The 21,445-nt window shown below is 47.7% G+C and overlaps 1 protein-coding gene across 1 annotated transcript in view; it reads left to right on the forward strand.

Annotated features, from left to right (window-relative positions):
- Nucleotides 1–21,445, forward strand: part of LOC138513169 (guanine nucleotide-binding protein G(i) subunit alpha-1) — a 340,588-nt gene that overhangs the window by 43,871 nt on the left and 275,272 nt on the right. Inside the window, exon 2 of the mRNA XM_069627798.1 lies at nucleotides 21,376–21,418. Within this exon, the coding sequence (XP_069483899.1) occupies nucleotides 21,376–21,418 (43 nt within the window). The remainder of the gene's footprint in view (nucleotides 1–21,375; nucleotides 21,419–21,445) is intronic.

A 21,445-nucleotide genomic window follows, 5' to 3' on the forward strand; every position in this document is an offset into this window, starting at 1 on the left:
GTCAGGTCCATCAATTCGGACTTATGCATGTTAATGCGTAATCCGGATGCTTCCCCAAAGTCTTCTAGTAATAGCCTGCATTGCAACCTCGACTCTATGGGATTGGTCATGGCAAGCAACATGTCGTCCGCGAAGGCCGCCACCTTGTGGTATTCCCTGCATTCATTCAGATTCCCGAATTGCCTGCAGGAGAGGCTCCAAGTAAACCGCATAGAGCAGGGGCGATAAGGGACATCCCTGTCCCATTTACCACCACCCTCCTCGCGGACCCTCATAGTTCGCCTTGACCATCTGTAAATAAGCGCCCCCTAACCCCATTTTTTCCATGGTTTTGAAAAGGAAGGACCACTCCACCCGGTCGAACACTTTGTCAGCGTCTACGGACAGAAGTGCTGCCGGGGTACAAGTCTTTTCTGCCTTTTCCACCAGATGGGCCACCCTTCTAATATTGTCCGCTGTCTGCCTCCCCTTCACGAATCCCGCCTGATCCTGATGGATCAGATCTGGGAGAAGCCCCTCGAGCCTATTTGCCAGGATTTTAGTATAGATTTTTGCGTCTACATTAATAAGCGCTATTGGCCTATAGGAGGATCTTTCGAGAGGGTCCTTGCCCGCTTTCAGAATCAGAGAAATCTTGGCTTCTTTCATGGACGGAGTGATTTGCCCACTACCTAAAAAAAAAGAGTTGAAAAGGTAAGTCAACTGTGGGACCAGCACAAAGGTCTTATAAAAGGACGCAGTGTACCCATCAGGGCCAGGGGCCTTACCTGCGGGCAGCTTCCGAATAACCCCCCTCACTTCCTCCTCCGTTATCTTTTGTTGTAAACCCGTCTGGGCGTCACCCTCAATTTTACGCAGGTTAACCCTTTGCAGGAATTTCTCCTGGGCCTGGCCGCAGGGGTGCTGTGAAGCATACAAGGTCTCGTAAAATTCAGCCATGGCCTCTTGAATATCTTCTATTCGAGTAACACTTTTCCCCCCTATCTGAGTTTAGAGCCGTGATTGTGTTTCTAGAGGCAGCTCCCCGAAGGAGGCGAGCCAGCAGGGCGTCTGCCTTAATTCCCTCTTGCATAAAATTTTTGCCTCACGAAAAGCAGGGCCCCCTCTGCTTTTTTGGTCCGAAGGATCCCCAATTTTCCCACCGCCCTCCTGTAGTCCTTCTGGTTAGTCCTGCTGGGGTTTGCCACTACCATGCCTCTAGCTTCCTCAACTTCCGCCTCTAGCCGGGACTCCCAAGGCCTGTAGCTGTTTCTGTCTCTGTGCCTTAACTGCTATAATTTCCCCCCTCAATGTGGCCTTAAACGCGTCCCATCTTATATCCTCACCCGTGTCCCCTCTCTTGTTATCAAGGAACTCTCTCATCTTACCCTCTATCTCCTCCCTTACCAAAGGGTCCCTCAGCAGGTATTCTGGGTATTTCCAGCCCCCTCCTTCTCTTTCCCAGTTCCAGCTGCATCGACAATATTTTATGATCTGCTATTCCCATGGGCCCAACCTCTATCTCTTTGACCTTACCCACCAGATTGGCCGAGATGCAGATGTAGTCAATTCTGGGCTGGGTCCCATGAACTTCGGAGAGGAATGTGTAGCCCTCCTCGTCCCCTTTCAATTCCCTCCAGACATCCCTCAACCCTACGCTCTCCACTTTGTCCCGCAGTCCCGCCGAGGCTACCGCCCCTCCCCCACGATTTTGTTCCCCCTGACCTGTCTTTAACCTTGTCCCATGCTATATTCAGGTCCCCCATTATGATTATCTGGCCTCTTGCCCAGTTACCTATTTTCCCCATGAGGTCGCAGAGGAAGGAGTAATGCCCTGTGTTGGGCGCATAAATCACCCCTGTTGTATACATCTCCTCCGTGATTGTGCCTTTTACCATAACAAACCTACCCTCCCTGTCCTTTAGGGTGTCTCCCAAACGGAAGTTCACTGTGCCCCTGACTCAACCTTAAGCGACTCTGATCCTTGCGAAGCAGATGTCTCTTGTAACCCCAGAAAGTCTGGGTTTCTCTGCTTCGTAAATTGCTCCAGCTTTTTCCTTTTCAGCGGGGTGTTTAGGCCCCTAACATTATGCGTTACCCACTTGAATTGTGATTAGACACTTGCCCCCGCCGTTCAAGTCCCCCCAGCAGCTCCCCACCCCCACTCATTTGCCCTATGTCTGTTACCCAGGTGTGTGGACCACTTCTAATTCGCCCCTCGGGTAGCACCTGAGGATCCCTCCTCCCCTCTTCCCCCTTTCTCCCGCCCCCTTCCCAACCCCTAATGACCTTAACACTTGGTCTTCCCGCCTCCCCCCCCCCCCCCCAAGCTTCCTCACCCTTGGTGATCCCATGAGGTTTGCTCTTGGCACCCTCTCTCCTCCTTGTGATCAAAAACAGCCTTTATGTCCACCACCCCCTGAGATTATTCAAATACCTGATCAGTTTTCCTTTGCTCAGGATCACTCCACCGCCGCTGGCTCCACATCAACTCCCTTCCCGGGGGGCCTCCGCCGCACGGGCCTCCTCCTTTTCCCCTCGCCGACCAGTGACCATTCCCATGGCCTGGTTCGGACCCTACTTCCCGCCTCCGAAGAGCCGCTCGGGCCCGCCACCCTCGAATCCCCGAACAGCTCTTGATCAATTTCAAGTTGAAGTAGGTCCTCTCCTTCCTGCATCGTGGTTATCCGCTTCTGAGAACCAGCCCACTCGAAGACAAGCCCAAAGGGGAAGGTCCACTTATATCGAATTCCCTTTTCTTTAAGCTTCAGAGTGAGGGGGCTCCATTGTCGCCTCTTGAGCAGGGTACAGCTGGCGAGATCCTAGTATAGTTCAATATGTTGGTTAAAGGATATCGGCTCTTTTGTCTAGCGGCCTTGAGTACTGCCTCTTTTTGAGCATATCTTGTGAATGCAGCTAACCCGTCCCGCGGCCTAGACTTCGGGTTCCTATTGAGGAAGCCCACTCTGTGAACCCTGTCCAACTCTATCCGATCAGGTGAAGGCTCGCCCAGTAGCTCCGCAAAAATTCCTTGAACCGTTTCCTTCAGGTCCCTATCTTGCACCGTCTCCGGCAGGAGCTTCAACCTGATGTTGATCTGCCGAGACCCGTTTGCCATGTCTTCCATTCTTATAAGTTCTGCGTTGCCGTGACGAGCCTCTCGATTGCTTCACTGTTCTCCATAGCCTCTGCCTATCTCGTGCAGACCTTTTTCGACTATGTCCGTTCTCTCCCTCAATTGACTCACTTCCTGCTTGATTTCAGCCAACACCTGGTTGATGTCATACGTCCTTAATTGAAATTGCTCTTGAAAGGTTTTCCCCAAGGATGCTTGAAGTGAGAGCAGCTCCCCATGCAGATCCTGGCATGAGATTTGTGCGGACGTTTCCGGGGTCCCAATGTGCTCCTGCTCCAGACTCCTCCCCCCCCCCCCCCCCCCCCACTGTGTGGCCCTGCGTTCCTCGGCTGCGTCCTTGCTTGCCCAGAGGGCTATGATGGGCCTGGGGCGTCCGCCTGAGTCTGACCGCTTTTATTGGCCTTGCTCTTGTTTTTAGCCGCCATAATTGTGGCTTGTAGACAGGGAGATCCCCTCTGATTGTGCCCGTGCCTCCCCAGGGAGTTGCTCCTGACCAGGCCTGAATCCCTTGCCTTGCTGTTCCTGACCAGGCCTGAATCCCCAGCCTTGCAGTGCTTCACGTTGCCTTAGGGCCTGTTGAGGTTGCGTGTATTAAGACAGTACATCAATGAGGCCGCCCGGGCCGATATATGTAGCCCGGCTCCACATCAGATGGGGGGAGCCGATGTTAGCCCAGCATACAACGGAGCCCCAGTCCACTGAGACACTGGATGTTGCCGCAGGAAAGAGAGCTGAAAACAAGGGGGGGTCCTGTGAGTCCCGGAGGAGGTCCCCCCTCCCCCTCGAGGCTCCGCTCCACCAGGCTGTGGGGGACCTCCCTCCTGGTGCCCCCCAATACCCCCAGGGGCCGATGTCACCCGGGCCCCGCTCCCCACACCGCTCTGGTATTGTCCTCTCGCCGTCCGGGACTGCACCCCGCTCCACGGGCCGGCATTCCTGCCCGGAGCTCGCAGCCGCTCCAAAGGACCTGCGTGGGCCCCCCAGCGTGCGCCCGCTCCCGCGGCACTCCAGTCCGAGGCTCCGCCGCCAGACTGACAGCAGCTCCGCCGGTGTGTCCCGAGGGTGCCTCCTTTCCCAGGGGCCCGCCGCCGGGTCTCCTCCCCCCGGAGGGCCCGATCTAGGCAGCCCCCGAGAGGCCCGATGGTCGGCGGGAGAGCCCGCTGTGTGGTCAAGAGCACATCCGCTCCCCCGAAGTCGCACCACTCTGTCCGTTGCCCGGCAGGGGGACAGGAACGGGGCTGCGATCTCTTCCCGCCTGCAGCCGCCCCCTTTCCTGCCCAACACAGTAGGCCTGATGCGTCTCCTTTCACCCGCGGGCCTCCGATGCACGCCGCGGTAGTTTCCCCTTCTCCTGCTGGGTGCTATAGCAGCTACGGGTGCTCGAAAGTACGGGGAAGTGCCGGCCGCTGTTTTCCTGAGTTCCTCAGCACATAAGGGGTGGTTGAACCGCTTAAGTGAGTTGGAGGTTCTGGAGCACCGTCGACACACATCTACCTGGTGTCGGCAGCCATTTTTGAATCCCTTTTAGTACTTCTAAGTTCTTATTTCTGCTTGCCGTTGTCCTCATTTGCTTGCAGGTGAACGCATGCCACCCCTTTGCTTGACCTTTCTATAACTGCTATTAGCAGCACATGCTGTGCTGGGTCACCTTGGGACACATTATACTTTTTCTGCATGACTGTTCTGCAGTCTATTCCTCGGTTACATATTTATTTGTACAAAGTGAAGCTTTGCTGGCTCTGCGTCTCTTGGGCAGGAGTGGGAGGTGTTTCTTCTGCTTGTTAGATTAGTCTCTTTACTCTCAAAGCATCAAACCTGTTGGGTATTGTTGGTGAAGACATTTGTGGCATCAACACTTTTTTTTTTTTTTGTGGGTGACTCGAGTGGTGAACACGTCCACAGGGAACGTATAAAGTTGCTAAAGTTCTAATGCATTATGGGCACTCGTTTCGGTTTGTGCAATAGTGATTTCACTCTATGCTGTGTGTCAACTACATTCTGAAAGATCTTGGGCTGGGGCGAAGGCCACGCAGAGCAAGACAGAGGCTGCTTTCCTGGATTAAGCGCTTGCTTGTAGAGTTTTCACATTAATAACTTCATTTATGTAGACCTTTTTTTGGTTTTGCTCGCTTTCTGCGACTCCTGGTGCCATTGATGGATGTGCCAAGTCATGCGATAGACGTGCAGAAGGGAGGGTTGTCTTATCTGCTGGACATATGCATCGTAGGCGTACTTGAGGTGCCTTGTATTCAATATAGGGCCTGGCATTTGATGGTATTGTGGTAGCCACCTCCGGGCAGGCCATGCATCTGCGTGGCCACCTCCGGGCAGGCCATGCATCTGCGTGGCCTCACGTTTAGCTCAACTTCTCTATGGCCCTACTTTTGATGGGGTGGTGACCAGTTTGCCATCCTGTGATGGCAGCCTACTTGTTTGCTCTAGACTTGTCATTCTGGGTGGTAGCAGGCATGGTGCTGCTGGGCACAGCACCTAAGGCAGGTAGGCCCTCTGCCTGCCAGGTCGTAGTGCTGAGGCTCGAGGGTGGGATTGGGGGGGTTGCAGCAGAGGATGCCCTGCGGGTCATCCGACTTTGCCTGATCAAGTGTCCGAAGTTCTTTTGAGCAGCCGTTAGCACCCAAATTCTCACCCTCCTGTTCTGTGCCCATCTGCCACTAGTCTCCCACCCACACTTGCCAAACTGGTGCTGAGTATTTCCCTCTTTTTCCACCGCCCATGCCAGGGTTTGTCTTGCAGCAGCAGCACGTTATGCGAGGCACAGAAAAAGTGTTGCCCAAGCCCCGTCTTATGTGGACTAGAACAATCTATCCATCCTTCGGAGTACGGTGTTATCTTCTATGCACAGTAGCGGGAGCTTGAACCACAGCCAGTAGATGATGTGGACTTATGATACAGTATGGCAAGTACTGACATGAAAGCAGGGAGTATAGCGAGCGATCTAAGGAGTGTTTGTATACCGGTATCCTCGCAAACCGCCAGCCTACACTGATGCACTCTCCACTAGCGGGTCAGCGTTCACTCTTGCAAGCAACACATGGTGCTGTGTATCGGCGGTTGGCTAGTTAAGTTTTATTCTTTTTTTTGACCGGGTAGTAGGGTAGATTTATAGGGGTGTTATCAGTAGACACACGATTTAACAATATTGATTTTCTGCAGTGTTCTCTCTGAAGACCACCAGACTGGGTTAGTCCTACTCGTACATGATTTGTTTGCTTAGTTTTCCGATCGGTCACCACAAAGCTCCCCCTCCCTTCATAGCTGCACCATCCCTTTGCCGTGTGTGTGTGTGTGTGTTAGCTCAATCTCCCTACAACACATTCATACACATAACTTAGTCTCCACCAACCGCTCTACATGCAAAACCCTACACTCTAACCCCCACAGTCAATGCATAACCCTATCCTCTGCCAACAGACATATTTCCTCCTTCCATATACTACCTCTCCCTCCCTCACAAGTGGTTCTATGCACTCCACTCCCCACTGAGACATGACCACTCTAGCCAAAACCCTCTCCCAGGCTCAGATTATTTATTCACACCCCATACACACACATCAGAGTCTGCAGTCCTCCACCACCTGCCTTTCATATCCTCAGTGGCGCATGTCCACTTGCCTCTGCCTTGCCCATAACCACAGCTACATGGCAGGGGAAGCACTAGAATAGTATAGGTGAAAGAAGAGCAGTGAAGATTGAAAAGGAAATCAATCTGTCAAGTGCAGCGTTGTCCATCTTATGCACAGGCAGCAAACATGCAGGCTGCTGAGCTCTTTGGGCTGGATCGGGGCATGCCCTTGCAGCCTTTACTTCAGAGATGGCAATTTTCGTGGAACTATAGTTTCTGGAGCTTGTGAATCTGCTTAGATGCGCATGCTTTGCAGAGGCCACTATTTAGTGTTGGTTGCAAAGTATTACAGATTGTTTTCAGATAAGTAGATAAGTTGACCAAGGCATACCTGTAACACTATCCCTGCCGTGCATATAAGTGCCCCAATGATATCCCACGTGTCAGCGTCCTCCGATTGTCCTTTTTGTTGTGTTTTTTTTTTTTTTGCCACTGAGGGTGGATGCTAAAAGCAGAGTCTCCGATCGAACAACTGCCGAAGCCAATCCACATCCGCCTCCACACCCGGAAGCGGAGACTAGAGTGGCGGGGCAGCGAAAGAACGCCGAAAAGCGTGACACGTCAAAAAGGTGATGCAGTAGGGAGAGTGGAGGAGGGGATATCCTTGCTCATTTTTCAATTCAATTAGAGAATACTTGTTAAATCTCAATTGCACATTTACATATGCTACTTAATCTCGCTCGTTTCAAGCCATCCCACTGGAGAACATTGAGTTTAAATTTGCCCATGCTGTTATACGAATTTCCTTTGGTAGGAGACACACCGCATGTGTAACGACTGCCTTCCAAGGTACCACGGCGAGTCTGTGTAAGGCCTGATGGCTCTTTAGGTTGAAAATGCTAAAGGAACATTGAACGAAAAGGTGGGCATCCTGCACAATGCAGGCAGGAAAGAAATTGGGCGGGTCGACAGTTAACACAGAAGACCTCCAAGCAGAGGAAATGGGCAGCAACTTTGTTAGCGAAGTAGAGGAGCCAAGAAATTGAGGAAACGTTGAACCTTTCCTCGCAGTTGGCCCTCAGCTCCGTAGGGCCGACGTCTGGTCATGCTGTGGGGATGGCATGGTATAGTAATCTGTGTTGAAATTCGTTATCATCTTCAATAATATTTACTCCTCCCAGTGCTTAATTTGTAAAATAAATAACTGCCTGGGCCCAAATATTTTTGAGTACTCCCATGACACTGCGGGTGGGCACCCGTGCTGCCATCCCCCGGTGTCGACATAGTCGGGGTTACACTACAGCTCGCCCCTCTTCATTGTGGTTGATGGATGCACTGCCCATCACCACTTCATAATTAAAGTGAGTCTGAGGCAATAAGTGCCAGGGCTCAAGTGCCAGGGCACCGCCACAAATTAAGAGCAGCCTCCGCCTCGACATGGTCTTCCTCATCTTGTTCCTCTTGAGTAGGAGGCAGTAGTAGTTTATATCAAAAATGGGTTGCCCTTCCTTTTTGTGGGTAGTTAACAAAAACCCGCCCTCCCACACCCAAGTTTCCTTCGAGGTTGTGTGTGTGTTTGTTCCTACTCTCTCTTTCAACTATTAGACCGGATGTACCCTTTTTCTGAATGTCAGAGGATTAAGGTATCCTTCCCTTCAACAGCTGTGTGCTCTTACCTGCAGTGTGTTGTGTCCCGTCCGTTTTATTGGGCTCAGCTTTCGGAATTAGTTTCCCTTCTGTAGACTTCGGAATTTCAGCTTCCGTTGTTGGTCTTCATTTCAACGAACCTGTTGAAATCTCTGGGCCATTAGGTTTGTCTCTGTCCGCTCAACAGCCTTATTAATATAGGCGTTACTCGGGCTTCCGCCGTCTTTTGTCTTCGGTGTCGCAGAAGGGACATCGGATGAATGTGTGTATGTACATTTTTTTTTTTTTTTTTTTTTTTTAGTGCCTCTCCTCTGGTATGTAATTTAACCTTGAATTTTAAGTCTGATTTTTAAAGATTTTAAGTAATTGTATAGTATAATATGTAAATATTGTGTTTAATTTGTAAAGTTTTTTTTTAAACGAAACAAAGTATAATAATTTTAAAAAAAAAATGTTTTACTCTTTTGGGAAGAGAATAGCAACTTTGGCCTTTCATGAGGTGAGAATTGCTAACACAACAGCTCTCATTGCAAGATATGATGGGGACCAATGGGATGAAGTAGAAAAACTTACACATCAGCTAGTAGAACCAACTAGATCAGCTATGTTAATAATAGAGTGGGAACAACCATCTAACGCAGTCATTAAACACTCCTATGCTGCAGAAACTGCCAGCTGAATCATCACAGGCCGTCAATACTGAAAGGATATGCTTGGCTTGGCGGGTCTGGCTTTAAACCGGAGACATGGGCCAACCTCTTGGACAAACTAGTCCTAGTATGTTTGCCTATTCGGACAGTAATGGACCAAGCTATAGAAAACGCTAGAAAAGAACATGGTACCCTTAAAAGTTTAACCCAGATTTCAGGGAGCTCCTTCCTGCAGAGAGGACATTTCAGAGGTAGGCAGCCCTTTCAGAGCCAATCTCAAGCAACACTAAGCCAGCAACACTCGCATCTGGGTACCCTGACTTTTCAAAGCCACCAGTCTCAAGGAACCACGTCACCTGTGGGCAATCCAGGTAGAGGAAGCACATGTGGCAGAGGCCAGGCCTCAGAGGGCCAGCCCCTGCCAACAAATGACTATTCAAAAGTAGTTCCCCTGTAAGGGGGGGGTCTAAAAAAGAACATATGCCCACATAAGGGAGAGGATAACAGACAAGTGGGTTTTAAGTACTGCAAGTGAAAGGTACGACATCTAGCTTTTACAAAACCGTGCAATCATCTACCCAAGAGGAGAAACGCCCTCCCAAAAGATCTAAAGTTACTACTGGAGGAGATAAAAGAAGTACTAGCAGACCAAGTATATTCGCCTAAAAAAGACGAATAAATGAGACCAGTCCTATATTAAGAACAGCAAACTGATAGTCAAACCCCAAAAATTCAGGATGATGAACATTGCAGGAAGCCATACCCTTACTAAAGGAGGGACATTAGATCTGAAAGATGTATACTTCTGTGTTTTAATGTTCTATAGTTACAGAAAATACCTTGTGTTCAAAGTAGACTACAAATTCAAGGTACTTCCTTTTAGAATTACCTCAGCAGCTCGTATTTTCACCAAGGTGCTTGAAGTCGTCGTGGCACACTTATGCTGCAAGACTACCTGTATATTCTTATCTAGACAATTGGCTTATATCCGGAAAGGGATGCATAAGAGTTCCTAGCGCACACTCTGCAGACCGTAAAGTTGTTACACCACCTAGATTTCAAAAATCAGTGAGAGAAAGTCCAGCCTAATGCCAAGAAGATAGATTGTTCCTGGGGACAGTTCTAACACTCAAAGCCAGGCCAGCACCAGCGAGATTACAGGCCTTAAAAACATTTGTCTCTTTTCAGACTAGACAAGGCCAGATGTTATCAGTCAGAAAGTTATGAGACTCCTAGGCATGATGGCATATCGCATATTCATTATACCACACGCAAGACTAAATGTGAATGATACAACAGTGGCTATCGGATCAGTGGTCACAAACAGGCCAATGGGTAGATCTAGTGGTAGTCTTGCAAAGAGTCTCCATTGGGTCACCAAGCAACATGAACGTAGGTAGACCTTTTGGTTTATAGTGAAAAGGTCGAATGAAAAAAAGTCGCATTTTTTTATTGAAGTTTTTGATTCGAAATGGGGGGGGGGATCCCCCCGCAAACCCCCCCCCCTTTTTTTTTTTTACCCATTTATTTTATTCCCGGACCCCAAAATAAATATATAATTTTAAAAAAGGGAATTCGACTTTTTTTTTTTCTCGATTTATTTTTTGAGATTGTCATTCGACTTTTTTTTCGAGATTTTGACTGGATACCAGCCCTTTTGTGTACCTATAGCCACAAATAACAACTGACTCATCACTGGCAGGATGGGGAGCACATTGCCTTCACCTCACTGTCCAGGGGAAATGGACAGTAAAACAAAAAACAAAAAGCACACACACTAGCTGGTGCTCCTAGCAATGAAGATGGTGCTACTTTCTTTACATATGTCTTACACGGAAAGACCATCCTCCTACAGACAGCACAACCACAATGTTCTAGATCAGCAAGCGGGGCAGAACTCATTCAAAACAACGATCCACCCTGGTACAAAACCGTTGGTAATGGCGCATACAGAGACATCCATTCAAGAACAGCATGTCCCGGGGGTTCAGAACTCTCTAGCAGACTCACTCAGCAGAGTCGTAATACCAGAACACGAGTGGGAACTCAACACCAATACACTCAAACAGATATTTGGAAATGAGATCACCCGAAAATAGACCAACTCACAACAAAAGAAAACAAAAAAATGCAAAGATTACGCATCCAGGTTCCCTCAATCCGGGTCCCTAGGCAACTCATGATCGATGAAATGGTCTGGGATCTTTGTATATCCCCTCTCCCCCTGATGACCTAATTTGCAAAATGATTCAAAACATGCAACAAGAGAGTCTAACATTGAGACTCATTGCACCAATGTGGGCGAGACAGCCATGGTGCTCACACCTAATGCACTCCCAAGAATCAAGCTGCATCCATTTCAAAACCTGCGCAGAAGAACAAGTAACGCACCCTACATCGCAGACGGCCAGCTTAGCAGCCTGAGTCCTGAGGTCCTAGTTTGGTTATCTCCAGATCCCCCCCCCCAGTGCAAGGATCTCATTAGAGCAGAAAGAAAACCCAACACCATTGCTACTTTACAGTTGGAAATTTGTGCCCCGGTGCAAGAGAAACCAAACTAACCCATAGATTGATTGTTCAGTTTCTGATGTGGTACTATATCTCGTGTACCTGCTAGACTCCGGCCTGGTATATAACTCACTGAAGGTGAATGTGGTAGCTTTAGCAGCATACACCAGATCAGAACAAAAACCATCATGGTGGAGAGTACTGGTAGTTAAAACCTTTTATAGAAGTCGAACTACAAGCACTGTCCGTCTCTCAACCATTCGTTACCATACATAAAAACAAGGTGGTTCTGACGAACAGTAATGTACTATCTTGACAAAGGACATACAGAAAACATAACAGTTGTTTGTGTCCATCGCAATAGGAAAAGGACAACAAAAGTCACCAAGAAAGCTATCACAAGGTGGATTGTTAGATACATACAGATGTGCTACTCCTTAGCTTACAAAACACTGCCTTCAACACCAAGAGCACGCTCCATGAGGGGTACAGGACCAACCCTTGCTTTTGTAGCTATTGTGAAGCGGCAAGTTGAAGCTCAGTACACACATCCAGAAACACTGCGTAAGGCTTAATTATAAGCAGTGTTGCACAGCAATTTGCTGTGCAATTCTGTAAGTTTGCAAAATAAATTGACACTTATGTAGTACAGTTAGCTATTTAAATTATCCTGTTCCGTGAAAGCACAGCTCAGCCTGCATTCCTCTCTTGCCCTGAGGGCTTTCTCCACCCTTTGGACTCTTCACTGTTCACTGCAAGTTCAAAGGAGCTAACTGAGAGAGTTCAGCAATAACCATCTGCTCCACTCTTAAAAGTGCCAAAGGCCTGTCTGGGAGTGCTAGGAAAGAAAAGTTATTTCTTTTTAAAATATTTACAAACCAGAAGTAATATTTATGTACTAAGCAAACTATATCCTGTTTCCAAAGACAAGTATGTAATTTTGTTTTAAATGAGAGCCCTGCAATTCTATTCTTTAAAATGTAAGATGATCAATAATTCTGAATTACAGTATTGCTAAAGTAAAACATGACATTGCCTCCAGATGTGGCTCTGCGTGCTTATAGCAATAAATGTCGCTTTCATGAGTGCGCAGGGCTGGAATGCTGTGCTTGTGCCTACCCGGTGCGGGCTTGAGCTCCTTTAGTGGCCCTGCCCTCACCCAAAAGTGGTTTTGAACGCTGTATTGTAAACAGTTGATATCAATGACAGGCAAAGGCCATCTTGTCCACCTGAAGTTGATATTTAACCCTGGCTGCCACAACGCCATACTATGTATTTAGTCTCCAGCTATAACTTTCATTTAACATTGTGAACTTTTTCATTCATGAAACCACCTCCTCGCACAGAAAATGATGGGGCAACCATACAAGATATGGGACACTGCCCTGTGTGCGGCTGCACTCAGTTGCACAGAGCCTTGGCAATAAGAACTGTTTTCAGAGCCATTTTATCTCCTCTATTTAGTTGCGTCCATTCATGCAACTAACCTGTACATTTTACAGACGCTCATCTCGCCAATCTCTTCACCGGTACAACAGAATGTTGTATTGCTCATTTTATGTCTTGCGTAGAAATAACTTATGGTGGCATTATACATATTGGTACAAAACTGCTAATCAAATGAGTGTTTGCTAATCAAAACATTTTGATTAGCACATGTTTCTAATCAATTTTTGAAAACTAAGTTATGCCTTGGCGTAGATGCACGATGAAAAGCAGATCCACAAATGGGGCAGGTTATATTAAGTCATTTATTCAATAGCCATCCTTTAGCTCTCCTTCCTCCTTCAATGTTAATATTAAAGGACATTTGTACCGCGCAGTATCACCACCGGAGTGGTCCCCTGGCGCTCTGGCGGTTCTGAAAGAGGGAGGGAGAGGTGGGTTAGTGGGTGGAGGCTGGAAAAGTGCAAGATTGCAGTGATGTGCTGTTGGCAGCCTCAGCCCGGTGGTTCCGTCGGCTGGGCCTGGGGTGTATGCGGGCGGTAGTCGTCGTGTGCTGATGTGCGAGTCTGTGTGTTTTTGTTTTGTTGTTGCAGTGTAGTGAAGTTCGTGCGGTTTGTTGTGCTGGAGGTTTGTAGTTGTTTGGTTTGGAGTTTGAGAGGTGTATGCAGAGAAGGAAATTGTTAGTGGTATTGGTTATTTGGTATCTCCTGGATGGACCGGTTCGGCTCGTATAGTCTTACACGACGGGTGCTTGCGCGCCCTGAGCCTCAGAAGGTACGTGCCCGTTTTCAATCGAGGCCGCTTAAGCATTTAGCTGTCCCTCCGTCAGCTCCCTCAGTAACTTTGCATGCTCCTCACCCCCACCCACATGACCAGCGCACCTGCTAGTGTTCATACTTCAGATTGTGTGGTGATTGGTGGTATCTCGTCCGTTCCTCAACCCCGTGGTACCTAGTTGTAGCTGTACGGGCGGTAGGGGATGGTAAGGATTGGCTGGGGTTGTTGCCTCCGTCTCCCTGGGTCTCGCAGGTGGACCCCTGTGTCCAGCGTCAGCCCTACTGGTGCTCAGAGTACTTCTGTCGGTTCTAGGGGCTTGTCAATGTCCTTTCCTGTTGAGTCATTTGTCTTATTGTTGTTTCGGTTTTAGTCTCTGGTGTTGAAGAGCCAGGTTTTTCTGAATTTAAGGTGATCTTTGGTGTTCCTTATTACTTTTGGGATGTTGTTCCAGGTTTTTGCGGCTAAGTGGTAGAAGGCGGTGCCTCCGAGTTTTTTTTTTTTTAAATGTAAGGTTTTTGTTCCAGTCGGATTTCGTTGGTTGACCTGAGCGGTCTCGTTGGCTTGTAGATTATTTTCTTTTGTAGGAATTCTGCTCCATGTCCGCAGATTGCCCTGTGCGTTATGCACATTGTTTTGAAGGTGATAGTGTTTTACTGGGAGCCAATGTAGTGTTTTTAGGGCCGGGGTGATGTGGTCTCTTCTGGATAGTTTGTGGAGTAGTCTGGCTGCTGTGTTTTGGATCCGTTGTAGCTTCTTCAGTAGGTATTCTGGTATACCGAGGTAGAGGCTGTTTGCATAGTCGATACTTGACATGATGAGGCCGACGATAGTGAGTGTTTTGTGTGTGAAGGGGGGGAAAGGTAGTATTTTTCTTGCCGTGTGGAGGAGGAAGAAGCATTTCTTGACTGTTGCGTTTATTTGCGGTTCTAAGGTTAGGGTGTTGTCCATCAGGACTCCTAGATTTTTTATTACCTTAGATGGTGATGGTGCAGATCCCATTTCTATTGGCCACGGGATGGCGGTTTCCTTCTCTTGGTCTTTGGATATGATCATGAGTTCTGTTTTTCCTGGGTTGATTTTGAGGTTGTTGGCATTCATCCAGTTGAAGACTTCTTTTAGACAGTCGGTTAAGTTTGAATGATCGGCTTGGGTGTCTTCAATCTTGTAGATGATTTGAGTGTCGTCTGCGTAGTTGTAGCATTTGATGTTGTGTTTCTTGAAGATTCTGATAACTGGGGTTTGGTAGATGTTGAAGTACAGTGGTGATAGTGAGGATCCTTGTGGTACTCCACAGTCGTTGACTCGTGGGGTGGATTTGAAGGGTTTGATCCAAACGGTTTCCGTTCTGTCTGCTAGGAATGATTTAGTCCAGCGTAGCGCTGTGTCTGTTATGCCTATGTCTTCTAGTCTTTTCGTTAGGGTGTCATGGCTAACTGTCGAAGGCTGCGGAGAGGTCGAGCAGAATAAGGGCTGATGTTGTGTTGGAGTCTGCGTTTGTTTTTAGGTCATCCCAGATGGATAGTAGTGCTGTTTCTGTAGCTCTTGTGGGTCTGAAGCCGACTTGAGCTTCGTCTAGCAGGTGGTGTTCTTCGACGTATTCTTGGGTTAGTTTGTATACGTAGGTTTCGAGGAGTTTGGCCGGGAAGGGGATGTTGGAGATTGGTCTGTAGTTGGAGAGATCATCTACGTCCCCGCTTGTGTTTTTCAGAAGTGGTTTGATGTAAGCCGATTTGAAGATCCTTGGTACGGTTCCTGTTGCCAGTGATAGATTTAGAAGGTTTCTGAAGTATTCTGCTGGCGTTCCTTGTGGGAGGATTGATTTGTAGATGTCCGGGAGACAGGGATCCATCGGTGAGCCCGCTTTCTTGCTGTGTTTTACCAGCATTGCGAATGCCTCTGCTGATGTTTCAGGGAAGTTGTTTAGTTTGTGCTCCGGTTCTAAGTTAGGTTCGTTTGGTTGTATGTCGCTGCTGGTTGGCCTCTGTTGAATGGTTTGTCGGATGGCATTGATTTTTTTTTTTTTTTTTTAAGTGGTCTGCAAGGTTGTTGCGTAGTTTCTCCAAGGGGATTGGGGTGTTGTCACAGCCTGGTGGGTTTCTCATTTCTTTAATGATGCGGAAGATTTCTTTTTGTGTGTTGGTGGCGTTTGTGATTCTGTCATCATAATGCCTTCTCTTTGCCTTTTGAGTTTCCTTCTTGTATGCGCAAATTTGCTTCTGGAACAGTGTTTTTTTGTCTGGGTTGTACTCTTTCCTCCATTCCATTTCCATCTTTTTGTTTTATTTTTTCATGGTGCTTAGTAGTGGGGTAAACCATTTGGCCATTGCTCTTTTTTGATGCTGTGAATGGTTTTTCTGGGGCCATCTTGTCAATTGTGTCTGCAATCCATTTGCGTAATATCTGAGCTTTCCCGTCTAGGTCAGCTAGGTCTAGTTCTGTTGTTGAGGGCTTGGTTACCTACAGTCGTTCGAATAGGTTGCCTTTTTTGACGTCTTTCCAGTTTATTTTTGTGGTGGTTGTGAGTTTGGGAGGTTGGATGCAGACTTGAGTAGGCAGAGTGATTACGAATGGGATGATGAGATGGTCGCTCCACAGTATTTGTATTGGCGGTGCCGTGGTGATGAGTTTTTCCTCGGCGAAAATTGCGTCCAGGGTGTGTCCTGCCGAGTGTGTTGCCCCTTTTACTAGTTGTCGTAGTTTCATGGTGGCGAGTTGTTCAATCAGTGAGTTTTGGGAGTTGGCATGACTGTCTTCGAACCAGATGTTGAAGTCCCCCAGTACGATTAGGTGTTCGTGGTTGATGGCTATGTTGGTTATGGCTTCTGTGAAGTTGTCGACGAAGGATGCATCATAAGTTGGGGGTCTGTACACCAGGATGAATGTGACGTTGGTTTTAGGGCTAGCTGTTAGGTGTGTGACCATGGACTCGCAGTTGAGGATGTTGAGTGGTTTGTCTGTTTTTACTTTTAGCTGTTCTTTAAATGCTATTGCGATGCCTCCTCCTTTTTTGTTTTTCCTGTTTATTTGAAGGCATTTAAAGTTTGCTGGAAGGCAGCTTTGGAGTGTGATTTTGTAGTTGTCGTCCAGCCAAGTTTCTGTGATGAAGTGGATGTCAATGCCGTTGTCGTCGAGTAGGTCGAAGATCTCTGTAGAGTGTTTTGACATGGATCTTGCATTTATTAGATTGCAGTGGAGTTTAGAGGTGTAGTTTGGTTTGGCTTTTTTTGTTAGGGTCATTATTTTCTGATCTTGTTCAGGAGCAGGTTTCAGGTCGGCATCCTCGAGTAGTTCTTCTAGGTATAGTTTAGGGTTTTTGTTTTCGTCTGGTCCGTCTTCCAGGGGTTGTGGTTGTGGGTTGTGGGTACTTCTTGCTTTGGTGATGTAAGGTGTTATTGCTTCAGTTGTGTGCTTGTTGTATCTGGTGGGTCAATGAATATTGCTTGCTAATCTATGCAAAGTGTGAATTGAAGCAGATTTACAAGCTCCAGAAGTCAAATATTACTTGGCAGTAATAGTCGTTCTGAAGCTTGTATCAGTTTAGAATCACATGCCTCCCCACGCAGGAACATGAGCGGGATGCAGTCAGATGAAAAGGGAGACCTGAATATACACATGCCAGAAAACAATCAATCTGACAACTCGTGAGTACCCCATACACGCAGGGCAGCGGTGTTAGAGTAATTTCCCCTGTTGATGCCCCTTTTTTCGAATGCCAAAACAATGTCCATCTGGCATTTGGATAATTCCAAAAAAGCAAGATGCATACTAAATGGTCCATGATTTAAATCAAATCTATTACTTCATTACAAATGAATGCACTGTTCATGATTTTTAATTGCAATGCCAGTAGCTTCCTCAGTTACCACTCAATACAGTGGTCTCTGATTGCTCCAATTTGTGATCAATATTACTGGCCATTGTTTGTTTGAAAATATTTCTTAAGGAATAATCAATCCTAAATCTCCAGTAAAATGTTTTTTTTTTTTTAAATCCTGCTAGTTGTGACCAATGTTAATGGTTTTCTGAGTTTAAAAGTGTACCATAATGTGTAAACGGTGACCTGATCGCAAATTACGTGAAAAACCATTTGAAATTCGCATAGCGTAGATTTGCACCGCAACTAGATTATTCCTTTTTAATTGCTGCAGTTTTACGAGTTCTGTTCCTATTATTCAATGTATTGCTGTTTATAACTTTCGTTGCAAACATTTTGTCGCCGCCTGAAGGAGAATCTATTCTGCCTGGAGGGGCATGGGTTCATGCGAGTGCTATGTGCGGTGTATGGCTGGGGTGTGCGTCTTCCCGCATGGCAGTTAGATATAGGTGTTGGCAGGTTTTCCTGCATGAAGCCGTGGAAAGGGCTTGTATGCTTGGAGCCTCTGGTCCCCGCAGTAGTGTGCTAGTCTGTGCGGATGGATTTCATTCCGTGCCCTTTTCTGCCCGGTTCTTACCGTTGGCTTTGCGCAAACTCCTACTCCCAGTTGCACCCAATGGCCTCTTTCCTGCAGGGTGTAGCCCAGTGGTATTCAAACTGTGGGTCGCGACCCCCTAGGGGTCCGCGGGTGCATCCCAGGGGGGCCCTGAGAGCACAGCATGAAAAAAGATTTTTCTTTTTTTTTTTTTTTTTAAGATTGGAAGAAATGGGCAGGGGTGGCCCACATGGGCGGGCTGAAGCATGAAACTGTCTCGGGCAACAATGAAAAAGTGGCCCACAGTTGTAAATGGATATTCATTCCTTTAGTCACAGACTGGGCCTCATTACTACTATGGCGGACCAGTAACAACGGTGCTGGTAAGCTACCGGCACCGTTGCTACCGTTCCGCCATAGTAAGAGTTGTGCTCGTGGGTGCTTGACAGCCCCCGCCAGGTCTGACCTCAGCTCGTCGGATGCACCAGCACCGTTATTAACGGTGCCGGTGCATCCGAGCTCCCCCTTCCCATTTGAGCCATATGGGGCTCAAATGGGAATGGGGATCTACCGGCACCTTCGAAAGGGCAATTATCATGTCCGCCTAACTCGGCATGACCTAGTAATTGCCCATTCGCGGGTGCCAGACCCGGATGCAACTCCAGTGGCAGCCGTGCCGGTTTTACCGGCACAGCTACCGCCAGAGTAGTTATGAAGCCCACTGTTTCAATAGTACCCAAAGGGGTGCTTTGTGTTAAAATGTAAGTAAATTGTGATATATTCAGCAACAATGGTCAACATTACTAACTGCATAGTGGCCCCTCACCCATTATGGAGGAGCTAAGGAGCCAGCCCAGTGAAACAGTGAGCACTCCCTCAGCTGCTTTATCCAGCTAATGGAGTGCTCCTGGGCTGGCTGAACTGTCAAAGGGAAACACTGTTTCCCTTTGACAGTTCAGTTTAGTTCCCCAGCCGCACATGCTCACTGAGCCATGCAAGTGCTGGGGCGTTTTGCTTCGCCAGTATTGCATAGCTCATTGGAAATGCTGGCTGGGGCACTGCATGTCTGTATGTCCGAGGGGGAGCTCCTGCGCCTCCTCGCACATACGGACAGAGCAGCTGGAGCAGCACCCACACACAGGCCAATGCAGAAGGTACATTTATGTTCATTGTTTTTATTTAAACATGTGTATGGATGCGTTATGAGTGAGTGTATGGTGATGGATGCTCATGTGAATGATAGTGATTGCTGTATGAATGTGCAGCGCCTTGCATATACACATAATCATGTTCATTGTGTTAGGACCAGTGGGGCCCAGGGGACAGGGATGGTATCTTTTTACCGGACATCTATCATTCAAAACCCTCTGCCTTGTCCACAAGGCTTTCTGGGGCCTCGGTCCAAAATACCTTCAGCTATTCCTCCGCAAATACCTCCCCTCTCGAGCTCTTCACTCCTCTACCTCCAACTCCCTCAGGGTCAGTCGTTTATCAAAGAAACGAGCTGGGGGTAGATCTCCGTCTTCGGCTGGGGCCTCCCTCTGGAACAGCGCCCTGCCACTCTAAAACTTGAGGAGAACCATCTTTCTTCCTGCACTTATCAGACCTACCCTGTCTGCTGCCTTAAACGTAGCACTTGCAAATTGCTGGCTGCACTACCACTGTTTGTTGCCTTTATTATTTATTTATTGTTATTTATATGTTTCTCCTCTTCTTCGCACTTTCCACTTCTCCCCCCTTCCATGCACTTTTCCCCTCACACTTGCGCGTTCTCAATGTCACTGGGCCTAGTAAGATCGCTGTTTTATTCTCCTCTGTTCCCCTCCCTTGCCTTGTCACGCTCTGAAACACTTGTGTACGAGCGCGATAGAAATAAAATATCAATGCCTGCCCCCTGGACTCCCAGCAACAATTGCAAACTGTTTGGCTATTTACCCATTTTTTGTTAAAAGTATGCTCTACAGTGCAACATTTTAACCTATAATTTAAAAAGAAATTCATAGGGGGAAACCCCCCTGAACCTCTCCTTAATGCCCCTCCACTTAAAAAAGATTCACCAGCCGCCACTGGCCCTCAGACTGTGTTGGGAACGGGATGGGGGAACCGAGGGACTATGGTGGGAGCACAATGGGCGGGAACCATGGGATAGTGATGGGAGCAGAGTGGGGAGAGCCCTGGGTGTGTGATGGGGTGGGGAGAGACCAGCGACTGGGTAGGAGTGGGATGAGGGAGCCCAGCGACTTTGATGGGAGCAGGTGACGGCACGCAATATATACTGTCCATTTGGCATTTCTGGGGGTCCCGACCTGCCCAAATTTTGCTCAGGGGGGCCCTGGCCAAAAAAGTTTGAAGACCACTGGTACACTGTAGCCTTTGTAGAGAGAGGCGCGTGGTTCCAGCAGCCAGCACGCCGGCTATGCAGAGAGTCCTTGCACAGATTGGTATGGAAGGGACTCTGGAAAATGCTGTTTCCCAGAGCTTGCTGGTGAAGTCCATCGCCGAGGCCATAATGGAAGAAAAATGCTCACATTAATGTTAAAAAATAAGATGCATGGAAAGTGTTTGAACGCAATCGGAATGAAAACATGCATTTTTTAGAAGATCTTTATTCTTTTGGAGCTGCAGTTTTGTTTACTTTATATATTGGCCATTACAATTAAGATATTTTACTAAACGTTTTAAAACATGACTTGTCCTGCTCAGTAAAAGTATCTTCGACTACTTGGTACTGTACATTTTGTTTAAAATTACAATTTAGTAATGTTCCGAGTCGAGAGGCATACAAAATGAATTAAAACCTGAAACCCTATTTAGAGGAATTCTTGAGTACTACTTGTGAGGGCGAACAATCGCTACCCCTGTCTGATTTCCACCCCCGCTCCCCCTCGCCCCCCTACCCCCGTCTCTGTGCATACACACCGGACACCCTTTCGTAGTCGCAAATAGCTATAATTCGCCAGTGGTTGGTGGCATGTGCACATTTTGTGGCCAGGATATGTTTTCTTCAGACATTTCACAAATAACCTGTTCCACCTGTTGGAATGCGGTATTTAGGTCATCATTCTGCTCGCTTCGGGACAAATGAACACACTGCTAATGTTGGGAATCTGCATGGATGCACTCCTGCTGTTCAAAGAGTGGGCTGCAGTGGGTTGTGGCCTTATTGCAAGATGCAAGAAATGTACTTAGCTGGTGAGTGCTTGCGTTGATCTGACCACGTTTTTATCTTTTTCCCTACAGGAGCTGGCGAATCTGGGAAAAGCACAATTGTGAAACAAATGAAGTATGTAATATCTTTCACTATTTATGT

This window comes from Ambystoma mexicanum, chromosome 12 (assembly GCF_040938575.1).
Source record: "Ambystoma mexicanum isolate Mex_15411 chromosome 12, UKY_AmexF1_1, whole genome shotgun sequence".
NCBI classification, from domain to species: domain Eukaryota; kingdom Metazoa; phylum Chordata; class Amphibia; order Caudata; family Ambystomatidae; genus Ambystoma; species Ambystoma mexicanum.